Source organism: Nansenia antarctica (assembly GCF_963989245.1).
Source record: "Nansenia antarctica genome assembly, chromosome: 1".
In the NCBI taxonomy this organism is placed as follows: domain Eukaryota; kingdom Metazoa; phylum Chordata; class Actinopteri; order Argentiniformes; family Microstomatidae; genus Nansenia; species Nansenia antarctica.
The window spans coordinates 7,899,630-7,914,841 of record NC_137674.1 but is presented as its reverse complement, the minus strand read 5'-3'; the positions used below and the strand labels follow the sequence as shown (position 1 = coordinate 7,914,841).

Below are 15,212 nucleotides of genomic sequence, written 5' to 3'. Positions count from 1 at the left end.
CCGCTCTGCAGCTTTATAGTCTGGTCATGTCCGCCGTTGTTTACCGTGCTCCAGATCGAGAATTAAACCTGAATGCGAGCAATAAATCATGGCAGGGAAACACACTAACTCTCATTGCAGGTTTATGTGTTGGAGAGGCAAACAGGAGGAGAGACAGGGAAAACGAAACAACCTGCACTTCGTTAATCACGTCAAAAAAATATGGCCGTGATGGGGGTTTTTCGTTTGGTCGGCTGAAATGATAGAGAGGGCCCTCATTTTTCTTATCCTGTCTCTTCGTTCCTTTATGACCAGTGATAAAATAGATGTACGACGGGGGGAAATGCAAGGAAAATAGAGGGTTACCTCCAAAGATGTTAGTTTACTAATTGCCTAGCACGTGTCATAAACAGGTTGTCACTCATTCTGAAAGTATACTTCATTGACGCTATTGTGATAAAACACAAATTAAAACCGATTGTTCCATCGTTATTGAGACACGTATTGATCGATAGGGCTTCTATTGCAGTTGGTGTAACTATTCTGATATGCACAGCTGTTATTGATAGACATAGATGTTACAATCACTATCCATCTTCCCAACAACTCCAGGTGTTGAGCTCGTTATCATCACCCTCAATCCCACCTCTCTCCTCATCTTCCAGGTACCATCTCCATCAACACCCTCCGCACGGCGTACACCGCACCCGGTGAGAGTGAGATCCTGGACCTGGACGACAATCTCTACCTGGGGGGTCTTCCGGAGAACAAACCGGGCCTGGTGTACCCCACGGAAGTGTGGACGGCGCTGCTCAACTACGGCTACGTGGGCTGTATCCGGGACCTCTTCATCGACGGTCAGAGTAAGGACATCCGACGCCTAGCCGAGGTCCAGAAGGCCACCGGGGTCAAGCCGTCCTGCTCCAAAGAAGCGCCCAAGCAGTGCCTGAGCAACCCCTGTCAGAACAACGGCGTCTGTCGCGAGGGCTGGAACCGCTACGTGTGTGACTGCTCTGGGACGGGCTACCTGGGCCGCTCGTGCGAGAGAGGTAAGACGGACACCCCCCGCTTCAGATTATTCCTCCTTCTCTGGGCGGTGATGATTGGGTAGAGGTAGCCTGAAGAGTGTTTCCGGAGAGCTCTGCCTCTGCAGCAAGGATGTGGTTGTTTGGTTTGTGAGCGGTGTATTATTTCCATATTTTGTGCGTGACTCCGGGTCGTTTGGTGGGTATGTCTCACTCTGTCAGCTTACATCCTGGCCGGGACCGCTGACGTCTCCCCCACCGTAGACTTCTGTTCCCCCCCCGCTGTGCACTATCATTGGGAACGTAGGTGTGAGATTTGGTGGTGGAGAGAGGGGAGGGAGGAAGGGTGTTAGAAATGTGAATATAATTGACATCAAAGGTAGCCTGAAAGAGAAGGGCTTAAAGCCATGATTACACACACACGCTACAGATTTGGGATGCTTTGAGACCACCTCCCTGTTTCAGCTATGGCGTGGTACCTATGGAGCTGAAGTCTGTCAACTGGGATTTCGACAGTGGAGGATAATGTAACCGACCACCAACATAACCGAGGGAGAGAGGGAGGGAGGGAGGGAGAGTGGGAGGGAGAGGGAGAGTGGGAGGGAGGGAGAGTGGGAGGGAGGGAGGGGAAGAGAGGGAGGGAGGGAGAGAGAGGGAGGGAGGGGGAGAGAGGGGGAGAGAGAGAGAGAGAGGGAGAGAGGGAGAGAGGGTGGGAGCGAGAGTGGGAGGGAGAGGGAGTGGGAGGGATGGAGGGGGAGAGAGAGAGAGACAGAGAGAGAGGGAGATAATGGGTTGATTGGCAGCTGAACATCACATTGCTTTGACAGCCTCCATCTAGCCTGCACACTACCCTGTAAATTGGCTGTCTTCTCCTGCTAACCATTTGGCTCATCAAACCACTCATTCATGACCGGACCTGGAGCAGAATACTCATCCCTCTATCATTCTACCTGAGTCGGGGAGGGGAGAAGAATCCTTAAAAAGAAACCCTCTGTTGCAATTAGTCTGACCTTGATCCAGTCCCAGAGGTTTCGTGGCCAAATTCAATCGATTGCAGACATAGGGGTTTCCAGGATAACTCCAACATATTCTTCTTCTTGTGCCGCTAGTAAATATGATCCATTTTTTAACGCAGTTAATCGTTAAGGTTTCACACAGTAGAACATGAGTCGAACATGAATCCACATGCGTTATTGTTGCATCTTATTGTTGTTATCCCGGGACCTGTTATCTGCATTAGCTTTGAATCCCGGCCATGAGAACCCATTAACACTGTAACCTACAGTACACACACAGAGTAAACACACTAGAAGATTAGCTTTCCTCTCAAGAGCCTCGCATTCTCTCTTTATCTTAAAGAGATGCTATGGGACCTTCACAACCATGTCTGTTTTTCTTATTTTTTTTAACCTTGTAGTTATCAGCGCCAATATTTTGAAGCGGCAGTACTTTCACTCTCTAGCTTGACTCGTGTGCCCGTGCCTTGGGCTCAGTAGAATCAGTAGAATCCCAACTCACACACACCACACCCATAGATTGCAACTGTCGGCTGGGATTCGAAAAATGATCCCGTCGCGTCTCTTTAACGATGTAGCTTCTTCACATGTTGGCCCCCTGACTTTCTGTGTGATGTGTACAGCATGTTATTGTATGTGTACATAATTGTGTTTGTCAGGATGTAATTAGTCAGTGCTGAGTTCCACTCGGCTGACTCCTGCTTGAGAGCAGTTGCCTTGCCAAACTGGCCTTGGTGCTTGATGCCAGATGATGTTTATTGTAATTGTGTTTCCTTTTCTATCTGCCTCAGATCCTGAGAAACACAGCCAAATGAGCCTTAGAACATGTAAGCTAAATAAACAAGGATTGTACATCTTGTTTCTGGAGCGGAAATGTGAATCACGCTTCTATGGTGTGTTTCTATGGTTGGGTCGGCATAGGCACACATAGCGAATATCAGTATAATAGCGATAGATTTATGTAGATGTTTCGCAAAGCATTCTGGAATGTAGGCTCATGGCTCCGAACGGAGTCTGGTCGTGAACAATCTTTAAAAGGAGCCGTGAAAGGCCCTACCCCTTCGCCCTACCCCTACACGAAAACAAGAATTGGGACACCCCTACCCTACACGTAAACATGCAAAATGGAGCCTTAGGGGTGAATTGGGATTGGGCCTAAAGCTGATTACCAGCCAGCTGTGCACTGAAGGCTAAGTCTGAGATTGTCAACATCTAATTCATTTGAGTCATTTATCTGTCTGTTTACAGAGCAAATTTGATTCAATTACTATAATTTCCACAATACAAATAGCAGAGACAGAATCTTGAATTGTAGACATTTAAAGGTGATCGGGCAATATTAGAAATGCGTCTAAATTGTTTGAAAAAAGGATCTGGATTTGATTAATAAGCTGCCTGAATATTCACAGATGTCATAGGCTGTATACAGGTTTCTCTATGGACTTTGGAGGCGATGGAGCTCTCCTGACATTCCCTATATTTTCAACACGTCCTGACATGGAAGGTTCTTCCCTTCTCGGAAGCTTTGTGCAGGAGGCGGCGTGACACGAGGGTCGTGTCACTGACTATTAGGAAATACGTTATTCATTAGATTTTATGATGACAGTTGGAGAATGCGACAGGGGGGGGAAGAGAGGCGTGAATGTACGTGGTCTCTCATGCACGCTTCGCCTGGCTTTGCTCCACTCTAATTTTCCACATGTGTGCCTCCCATCCCTGCTAATCAGTTGACAGGAATGAGGGCATAGGACGTGAGGGAGCAGGAGTGGGCGGAGGCAGGGAGGGAGGTGGAGTGGGCATAGGCAGTGCGCTGCAGTCCTTTACACTTTGGAAGGTAATTGTCTGCTGAGAGAGCACACTTGGAATCATAAAGGGTCTAATATATATATTGTCTTAATGTAAAAACCAAAGCTGAGGAGTCCATTGAAGCCTCATAGCAGTCTATCTATCTATCTATCTATCTATCTATCTATCTATCTATCTATCTATCTATCTATCTATCTATCTATCTGTATCTATGCATCTTTCTCTCTCCTCCTCACACTCCCTCTCCCTCCCTCTCTCTCTCTCTCTCTCTCTCTCTCTCTCTCTCTCTCTCTCTCTCTCTCTCTCTCTCTCTCTCTCTCTCTCTCTCTCTCTCTCTCTTTCCCTCGTTCTGTCTCTCTCTCTTGCTGTCTCTGCCTCATGTGTGAGACTGGTGTGTCTGCGGAGCAGGAGTGGGGGCCATGGTGCGGATGAGGATCTGCCTTCGCACACTGCCAGCTGTTTTGATGCCTCCAGATTGTGTCTGTGCTGTGCTGGTAGGATGGAGCAGGCATCAGCAGGCCGAGGAGCTGTCACAAGAATTAGCCCAGCCCTCACTTATCCATGCATGGTGTACCACCCGGTGGCAAAATACAGCTACTGCATATGGTGGGGGAGGAGGACGACGAGAAGGGAGGAAAAGGAGGGTGGAGTTGAGGAAGCGAGCGTTGCTGCAACTCACCCACTTTGAAATCGTAGAGAGATTTTAATTAAGCAGACAAAGCAGTTTCTTCTCCCCGTCTCCCAAATGTCCTCCCCCTCATTGCTCTCTCCCGGTTGCTAATTAGCCCAAATATTAGTCTGGTAGCGGAGGGCTGAGGTGTGCACCCAGATGGCAGGGTAGGTGCAGTGCAGGCCCGTACTCCCTAATGAGATGTGACTTGCTGGATTGCAGGGAGCCACGGCACCGTTCAGCACAGGAGGGCCCTTTGACAAGAGGAAAGAACATCTCGCTCTCTTTATGTGTGTTCGTCGGATAGACACGTAAAGACAGGCAAACACACACACACACACACACAAACAGACACACACACACACACACACTCACAAACAGACACATGTACGTACACACGCACACACGCACGCACACGCGCGCACACACACACACACACATGCACATACACACGCACACACGCACACACACGCACACACACACTCACAGACTCATTTGCACAGCTACGCTCTGCTTTCTCCACAGCTCTGTTCTATATAGGTCACATCACATGATGAGATGTGTTACTTGTCAGTAGTGTATTCTTCTGGTTTTAGTGTTATGATATCTGCAATGTGCCTGCTGTAATTCTCTACATGTTCCTTTTTGGAGTTAAACTACATCAATCAACTCTGTTGGTAGTCTTCCCTAAACATAGTGTACCTTGTTTTGACAAGGTGTTCACAAAGAACATCTTGGCTGAAGCTCCTCCACAGTCAGTTGTCAGTGCCATTTCCTGGAAGTGCTTCCATATGACTCTGATATAGCAGCCTTATAGTCTCAGCTCCAGCATTATAGAAGGGATGTATGTATATTGGCACTGAATGTTAGTATCTCTCTGGACGATGGGAAGTGTGCATATCTTCAGCGGTGCAGTCCGTCAGCTGACAGGTTGTGTTTACCCATTTAGCAGTCAGTATGTCTTTTTCTTGGGTTGTGTACACTAAGATATTCAGAGAAGGCTGTACAAGAGGACAGAAGCAGCCTTGAATTATTTATGATGCCTATGAGCCAATTCCTCCTGTTTATTATGGATGTTGAACATACGTTTCTCCAAATCCCTGCGGCAAGTGTAATTCGGCAATATTTGAATTGGATCGGGCCTGGTGCCACGGAGCGTTTCAATCCTGTGACATGCGGGGTGACAGGTTTCCCTCCTGAAAATCCTCCGCTCTTGGAAGAGAGAGAGAGAGCGAGAGAGAGAGAGAGGAGGGACTCACAGACAGTGGCCCCCCTGTTTGCCTTCGCTTGTCTCTCTTGTTAGAATTACTGCCTCATCTGTCCCTCCTCTCAAGAGCAGACTACCAGATTGTTCCATGTTTTCTTGTGAAAATCAGGGAAACTTGTTATTTTTGTTGTGACAAGACCCCAGGATAAATGCTGGGCTCATCCACGCCACACTGCTCCTCTCTGACAGCCTCCCATTGGTATGACAGAACAGAGTCATAGTCACCAGGTTTTTTTTCCCTCTCTGCTTTATTTGGATATTAAACACGGATGTGCCATTAAAAAATGAGTGGGGCTCCAGGATTGGATTCCTGACAGGTGCTCACTTTGCATTAGATAATGATTCCCTCTTGTCAGTCTCTATATTTCCATATCTATATCTAGTGTTTCATATTTGCGGAGGGGTTTTGACAGCCTGTTAGACACATCTCAACAAACATGATGTCTATGAAAATGACATGCAGTTGTTTCTGAATTAACTCCGATGGTGATTATTGTTTTGTCTGCCCATTGAGCACTTGACAAAGAACCCATTGCAGAACTATTGTGTCATTACAATGCCATGGAAAAAAAGGCTTATTATGTATATGAATATAAATCTCATATTCTATGTAGCCTATCTTTTACATTGCTTTTCTTGTCCATCCAAGCTAGTTTTAGTAAATTTTCCGTCACCATGGTTACTCCCTGTGACTCGTCTCCAGTGCAGAGGCCAGGCTAGTATAGAAAAGTTCTGTCTACTGTGTTTGTCACCATTGTCTAGTCATGACTCCTGTCACTCAGCCATCCCCAGCTGATGGTCCCAACAGCCCTAACCAGGACCATGGCCCTAACCAAGATCTATGTTCTCTCACACAATCCTTCTTACCAGTAATAACCAATCTATAGCTCATTACTCATAACTATATAGCGTATATTTAATATATTTAGTTAATAATAATAATAATAATAATAATAATAATCACTTTTATTTGTATAGCACCTTTCCTGCAAAAGTTGCGTCCCAAAGTGCTTTAATCCTTATATAATCATAATGCAATTATTTAGTCATTTAAAGGCAATATTAAAAAGATGGGTTTTATCTTTTATCTTTTATTTTTATGAGTTATATATTATATAATATGTGTAGAGCCTGCTTGGTTTGTCTTGCCGTTGCAAACAGACCTCCAAATGATGCTTTTTGCAATAGCGTTCTGGCAGGAGGACTGTTTAGCGATTAGCACTCACACGGCCCTGTCACCTGTGGCGTACGCCAGGAGGGTGGGTGAGAGATTGGATTTGGGGGATGCAGGTGACATGGATAGATGTGACGTTGGCTCTCTGTGAGGAGCCTGTGGTGCTGAGGTGGGGTGTGCACCCTGGCAACATATCACCTCACCACTCCTACCTTGTTCTTCCTCGCCCTATGTCTCAACGTCGCAGTAATAGCTTTGTTATTGGATTGTGGTTAGGTTACAGGAAAATGTTGTTCCAACCTACTCCAGTGTTAAACAATCTCCCCAACATAAATCTTGTGTTGATTGCTACCTAATGCCCAGAGTGAATGCAGTCACCCTGTGAAGAAGCTCAATACGAGAGCTCTACAGCCTATTACGGCTCTCCAGCCAATTACATTGCGTGTCCTTAGTCGATAGACTTCCACCCTTGGCAGTATCTCATTTTCATTAAGCCGACGTAATCATGGGAATATTTTCCATAACGTGCAGCTGTTTATTTGCCTAGCACCTGAGAGTGCACAACCTTGCTCAGCAATTCATAGGCCTTTTTTTGTCTTCTAAGCTATTTGACTGTCTTCATACTGGCTCACATATCGCTCCTTGTCTGCCTTTGTCTCAGGGATGGTTGAGAGACAGTGCAACACTCAAACAGAATACATCAAAAAATATATATCAGTGAGATCCATAAGGATCCAAAGAGACATTTTATTCCGAGTTGCCCTAGAGTTATTTCAGTCAAGGTTTCATCTTTTTTTTCCAAAGCTGCTGTAGTGGGTGAATATGGAGTATTGGAATTGCAGAGGGACTCAGTCAGCATCACATGCATAACACATGTATCTGGTGGTGGGGATTCCAGGAGCAGAGAGAGTGAGTTGGTGTCAGCAGCACTGCCAGCTCAAGTGGGATCCATCTGTACAAACAGACTTGGTCTAACTCATTGTGTGTCAGCAGCGCTCCGTAATCACACTCAGCAGTATTTGGATAGTGACAACTGGATGCATATTTATGGCTCATGAAAATGAAAATGCTCCCCAGTGAAAATGATGTTTAGAGAACACATTGGGTATTACCATAGATTTTTTCCATCCACACGAACACAGGATTTCTCAACAAAATGCCGTCCGGCACTCTGTATTTCAGAGTCGAACTGACAGCCTAGTAGCAGGTTTCCTGTGTATCCTCTATTAACCATCTAAGCCATTGTTTGTAAATCAATAATTTCCTCCCTCTCCTTTCCCCCTCCTCCTTCCTCCCTACGCCCTCCTCCCTCCTCCTCCTCCTTCCTCCCTACGCCCTCCTTCCTCCCTACGCCCTCCTCCTACTCCTCCTCCTTCCTCCCTACCCCCTCCTCCCTCCTCCTCCTTCCTCCCTACCCCCTCCTCCCTCCTCCTCCTCCTTCCTCCCTCCTCCCTCCTCCTCCTTCCTCCCTACGCCCTCCTCCCTCCTCCTCCTCCTCCTCCTTCCTCCCTCCTCCCTCCTCCTCTGCAGATGCAACCATCCTCAGCTATGACGGAAGTAAGTTCATGAAGATCCAGTTGCCGGTGGTGATGCACACGGAGGCGGAGGACGTGTCGCTGCGGTTCCGTTCCCAGAGGGCCTACGGGGTCCTGATGGCCACCACGTCGCGGGAGTCAGCTGACACCCTCCGTCTGGAGCTGGAGACGGGCCGCGTTCGCCTCACCGTCAACCTAGGTAACGCCGTGCAGACACTCTCTGGCCACAGCCACGTGTAATAATAGCCATATGTCATAGGTCATACATTATGGAACACTGCTATACAGAGCAGTGTATATAACAGAACAGAGCACACATACTATTATGTCATAGGTTATGTCATTTTAACACACATTGCGTGCACATTAGCACGCACTCACTCACTCACTCACTCACTCACTCACTCACTCACTCACTCACTCACACACACACACACACACACAAACACACACACACACAATCCTGTTGTTGTTGTTTATGTATGTATTGAATAGAAGGGGATGGTATAGAGCCCTTCAATGGCCAGAGTCTGCGGCTCTCAGCTCACTGCCAAATGAGCACACTGCTGACCTTACTTATCAGGGAATGCTCGCTGCTCCACCCCGCTGTCAGTCCCAGATCTCCACTTTCGGCGAGGCTGCAGGCCTCCGTCGAGCTGTGACCTAATCAGAGCCCGTCCACACTCACAGATCCCTCTGCTTTGAAGCGGTGTTTCTGTGTGTTTAACCGCGTCCCTCCTCTTTCTCCGTCTTCCCGTACATCATAGACAAGGAGATCAGACTGGGCCCGCTCCCCCGAGCTCAATTAATTTAGACCCCCTCCTGTTTTATGTGCGATCGAGCAATCCTCCGTGATTTATGAAAGTGCATAGATAAACAAACAATGGCGAGCGGTATCACAGATATAAATAAAATATGTTGTTTGTTATAGTGTGTATGAAACAGGGTCTCTCAGCTTGATAGAGATAACAGAGGTGGTGTTGTGTGTGTGTCTGTGTGTGTGTGTATCTGTGTGTGTGTCTGTGTGTCTGTGTGTATTTGTGTGTCTATTTGCTCTTGTTATGGAGCACCGGAGAGAGAATCCTGTGATGCCTCTGAAAAGTTTGATATCTCCCAGACAGAGCAGACAGAGCATCGCCACGGAAACGATAGCCATCTATTTCTCCTTCCCGCCGGCTAAACAGAAACGGGGTCCCTAAGCGGACGCAGTTAGCAGCGCATACAAAGAGGAGGGTCTGGCTCTGCTGTCAACTGCAGTGAAGCCCCTTAGCCACCCGAGGCCACAGCGCCCCCCAGTGACGGGGTTGACTAGCCAGATCGAGACAATTACAATAGAATTAACTGCCCCCCCCCCCCCCCCCGCCACACACAAACACACACACTATATATGTCTCCCTCTCCCCTCTTTCAGAAGCAGAGCATTCCCTATAAGGGCGAGCTAGTGTTGGTCTTTGGCTGTTTGCGACCACTTTTCTGCTGCGGTTGACGACACACGACTGGCAGGGCCAGATGGGAAGGAAGGTTGGGTTTGGACCTGGGTCACGTTTCTCACAGCATTTCACACAACTGAAACACAGAGAGAGAGAGAGAGAGAGAGAGAGAGAGAGAGAGAGAGAGAGAGAGAGAGAGAGAGAGAGAGAGAGAGAGAGAGAGAGAGAGAGAATTAGATAGACAAACAAATGTTGTAGCCATTAAGAATATATATAGATATATAGACGGACAGTTAGATAGATCGACAGAGTGAGAGAGAGACTGTTCTAGAATATACGTGTGTTTTCAGTTTGACTAGTCCTATAATGAGTCTTTAGCAGCACCACTTAGTTGTAGTAATAAAAGCAGTGGTAACAATAGTCGGATATGCTAAGTTTGTAGCATACTCAGTAGCCAAATTAGTGAAATTATTACAAGTAACAACTGTGGAGGTGCTGTGAGAAAAGCCTTGTGTCACCAAAGGTCTCATGTCCAATGTGAGTACCGTAGGCTCCAAACCACACTGTGAGAGAGCAAACTAGATTCAGTGTGAATCCTTTCAACTGGCAAAGAAAGCCACAGCTTCCCACAGTGGCATGGCCTCTTTGAGTGCCTTTGCGGAGCGTAAAAGTAAAACTGAGAACCTCAATGTACCTACCATGTGGCCCAGCTTGACCTTGACCATGTTCTGATGCTCTCATAGTGTGTTACTGTCATAGCCCGAGCTGTAGTATCTCATGTGTCAAAGAAACCTGCTTTTCTAGGCACCATAGGCCGTTTTGCGAGTACAGAAGTCGAGTACATTCCTTTCATTAATAATAATAAAAAAGCAACCAGCAAATCGAGTTCCTAAATCAATCAAGTTAGTTCATTAATTCAAACGACAATAAGGTGCAGATCAGTCATAGTCTTTCAGGCTGGCTTATTACCGAGCATGATGTAGTAATAGTTAATTACTAGGAGAGCCATGCCCCCCTGCCACACCTGAGCAACTCTTACCTGAGTTGGTTACTGTGGAGGAGGGTTCATGGGTGAGAGCATCAGAGATGGCCTCTGTGTCCGTGTGTCTGTCCCCAGAGGGGTGGACTGTATGCTTTAATGATGTCTGCAGCTGTAACCTTGAAGGATGAATTTACATCTCATCTATTCTCCCCCGTCTAGACTGTATCAGGATTAACTGTACCACCAGTAAGTGACTGTTCACATTTCTTTCTTTCTTTCTACTATTTACTGTTCAGAATGATTATTCAGGGATGCATAAAGTAGCACCTTACTTAACAGCAGTACCGTTTTGGAGTAGTATCAATGCATCATTTCCATGTAGATCTTTAGATCCTGGTAGTGCATTGTTTTAATAATACAGGATGTGAATAATCACTGTTGTAACCATTGTGACGTTGTGTTTTTCAACCAATTTCCTGTCCCTATTGAAACGTACATGTGAGATGGATGGTATGTTGTTGGCATGTAAAGAGTTAGGTGGGTGAGTGTGCATCTGCTTTCCTCCAAAAATAACGAGTGCAGGAGGAGGATGGAGGGGGGGGGGGGGGTGGCGGGTGGGTGGAATTAATGACGTCCCCAAACATGGCAGACAACAGTGATTCTTCACACCCTGTTGTGTCTAATTAACAAACCTTGACGTTCCTTAAGTCAAACAGACTGATATAAAATGCATGCTTTGGAAACAGGTATTTTAGACATGCATGACTTCCCCCTGCTCTGTTTTCCTTTTTTCCCTCTCTTTTTTTTTTATTATTTTTTTTACCTCAGTCTATCTTGCTGCTTATAAATTGAAGAGGCGTTTCAAAGCAGAAAGGAAATATGGAGTGTGATTTTTATTATTCTCATTAACCTGTCTCACAGAGCAGAGAGAGAGGGAGGGAGACTAGGATGGAGTGGGACTGGTAGAAGGGGTGGGGTGGGGGGGGGGGGCGGCCCGGTGTGGTGTGGTGATAGAGGTTGAATTGCAATATTTTGGGAGGAAACTATTCATTGCTTCATTATTTAGAAGCAGCGATGAATTAATGATGGCTTCTCATGAGTCATAACAGATAATCATCTGTCTTGTGACTCGACTCAAACATATATTTAAATGTATACTATATATAATATATTATATAATGTGTTATATATATATTATACACACGTTATCTAAGGGAGCTGTCTGAGGCATTTAGCTTCTCTTCTGCCTCACTCAACTTATATACTTTCGAAATATGATATATTACATTAGATAGTATTTAGATTGCACATCCTACTACACTGACTTTTCTTTTTCTAACAAGTGTTTGATAAAGCACACAGGAAATGTATGTATGCCATAAAGGTCAATGCATTTGAGCACTGGAAATGATTTACTCAAGCTAATTATGTTACCCAGTATCCCCCGGTGACTGTCAGTGGTACTTTTTAATACCTATCTAAATGCTAAATTGGGTTTTCCAATGCAACTGAGAATGCATCTATCATGTATGCAAATGATATACCATAAGCATTCCATCATTAAGCGGAGTGCCTTAAAGTGTCATTCTTTGTTGAATCAGAGTGTAAAAACTATTATATGTAGGCTACCCATTGAAAAAAAACTGTCATAATGTCTCCCACACATGATTTCTTACACATATTTAAATGTGTCTTGCACATTCAAGCAGAGCTCGTATTCTGTCAGCATTACTTTCACCTTGAGATATCCAATTTAAGCAACATGTCAAATCGGCATCATACATCAACGAGTCACTCAGTTCCTTACTTGTTATAACAGAGCTCTCATCAACACTTGGTTATGTGTCAATGGAAACATTCATCTTGAAGAAAGGAAAACATGAGAAAGGAAGAAACAGTGCTTCCTACTTCACCCCAAGTGCCTAAGTGGCAATGTTTAATTGAAGTTCCTGGGGCTATGCACACAAGAGCTTTGCACACAAGAGTATATATATATTTTTTTTACTTATCATGTTTGGCCCAACATTTTTCTCGTGTTAATTAATGTGTCTTGTCAGGCACTGCATCTCAGGTCAGCGTGGTGAATGAATGAGCACAGACTCAAAGAACACATCACTGTCAATTAGGGACTGTGGCTCCCTCAGGCTGCCAGCGCTGCCCGAGGAAAACACTGCCACTTCTACTTAAACACTGTTAACAGGTACTGAGTGACAACAATCTAAAGATATACACAGATAGATTGGCTTTTTTGTTGTTGCCCATCCTGGTCTTGTATTATTGATCTATTTGGACTCGGCATCTGCAGTAGAATCACGGTATGGTCAGGAGTTGACAGTCCCTGACGCATGTTGTTATGTTATGGAGGATATTTTGACTTTTTATTTCTGCTATGACTTTTTTTCCGTGGCAGATTCTCAAGACAATGTTTCACTTTATAATAAGTATGGAATTTTGTCTTCAGTCCACTGTTATTTAACCTCTTCACTATAGAAGACATGCAGTCTCTTCTCTTTATATTGAGCTATAGTGTTAGTATAGTTTCCTCCACATCCCTATGGATAACACAAGTGTACATTCACACGCAAAATAGAGAGATGCAACCCAGTGGTTTGACAGCCAAAAGATCACTGCCACCTCTGCATGTGTAAGGTTAGGTTAAAGTTACATAATGATTATGCAAATGTCAATTCACAGGATTCGAGTGTGTGAGAGACCTAACTGAATAGTAGTAATATTTTGAAGTCCACTGGATTTGCATATACAAATATATACTGTACAATGCATTTAAACCATGAAGCTGATTGGGAGTTCATGAAGCTGATTGGGAGTTCATGAAGCTGATTGGGAGTTCAGCGATATGATGAGACCACGGCGTTCTCAGGTCTCCTGCCAAGGTCTGCAGGCCTGCATGTCTGCTCTGATGGCTCAGCCCTCTGTAGTGACCTGTTCTGGGGTCAGGGTGCCTCTCCACCTGGTGAGTCACGGCGTGGAGGAGAAAATACTGTACAGTGTACCCTGGTTGTCACCCACCCATCCAGAGCCGATTGACTGTATAATCACATCTTCTCATCCCTCCTCTTACCACACTGCTCCAATCTTCCCTTTGGGTCCGAAGTCAACGAGGCAAGAAGAGATCACTGTAGATCCATCACTGCAGATAGATCACCATCAGGGAGGAGAGGAGAGGACAGCTGTGTTCACCAGACCGCACACTATGGCCTCACTGTACACCTACGGGGCTTGGACCTAGAACCAGAAAAGACGTTGAGGTTAAATCCTGGGCCCTCCAGCACATGTCACACATGAGCGTGCATCCTTAGACATTTTGGGCCCCATTCTCCACTTCTCTTTCTGTCTCCTCCTCTGAGAATGACAAGGACAGAGTGATGGAAGGCAAAGATCAAGCATCTTTTCAAGTCCAACTCCATTATTTCATATCGGTCCCCCTTAATCCCGCCCCCCCCCACCACCAGACGTCTGGTTTCGAGCCCGGCCCGGTGTTTAGTGCTTACAAAGCAAAACTGCGCCTCTGAGATTGAGTGTATCCCAGTGCCTGGGCTCTCTCAGATTTGCATACACATTGAGTTGGGGCTTTGAAGATTGCCAAAAAGGAGAGAAATAAATAGCCATAAATGGGCTCACTGGCATGAACCTGGTCCTCCATCTGAATGACTCCCAACACACAGGGCGAAGGCATCTTGGAGCCCGGGGATTTTAATATTGTCACAGTGACACATCCTCGCTGGCTTGTTTGGTGTATATGGGTGTTGAGGGCACAGAGGAAGGGAGTGGGGGGGAGTTTCAAACATTCTCTAAGACAGTGTCTTTATGGGAAAAGCTGAGTGATTCTCCAATTGGGCCAACTGTGATTATGGAATCATCCAGAAGAGAGATTTATTTCCTGCCAGATGAGAATGAGATCATGTGAGATGGAGGGCAGTTGCTCTGACTTGGATATCACTCAGTGTTTGATGTCGTGTTCTAACGCTCCTCAATGAGATGGGAAATCTCTCCCTGTGTCAAGCTGTGACACAGTTTGGGCAATGACAACATGTTGGTTAATTGAAACTTTGATGAGTAATTTTGCTAGTACAGTCATAAATGAATCACACCAGACAGGGAATAAAATAAATAGGCACACATGTGGGATTGTCCTTAGTATGCTGGTGAAGGAGAAAGTGTAATAGTACAGTATGCAGATTTAACCAACTACACTCGTATAGTGTCAGACAAACTTTCTTCAGTGTTCATACTGCTGTCACCCAATTCACTGTGTCCTTGATAGCTTAGTTGTTCATAATGAATAGGTGTGAGTGCAATAATGTTCT

The 15,212-nt window shown here is 45.6% G+C and overlaps 1 protein-coding gene across 29 annotated transcripts in view; it reads left to right on the top strand.

Annotated features, from left to right (window-relative positions):
* LOC308160526 (neurexin-1a) overlaps positions 1-15,212 on the top strand; it is a gene marked incomplete at its 5' end in the record, with an annotated part of 306,372 nt that overhangs the window by 115,360 nt on the left and 175,800 nt on the right. For 20 of the 29 annotated variants that reach the window (XM_080534442.1, XM_080534462.1, XM_080534444.1 and 17 more), the window contains 3 exons: positions 645-1,028; positions 8,468-8,671; positions 11,104-11,130. In XM_080534442.1, coding sequence (XP_080390568.1) covers positions 645-1,028; positions 8,468-8,671; positions 11,104-11,130 — 615 coding nt within the window. Of the gene's footprint in view, positions 1-644; positions 1,029-8,467; positions 8,672-11,103; positions 11,135-15,212 lie in introns of all 29 variants that reach the window. The other 9 variants (XM_080534460.1, XM_080534459.1, XM_080534455.1 and 6 more) reach the window with 2 other exon arrangements.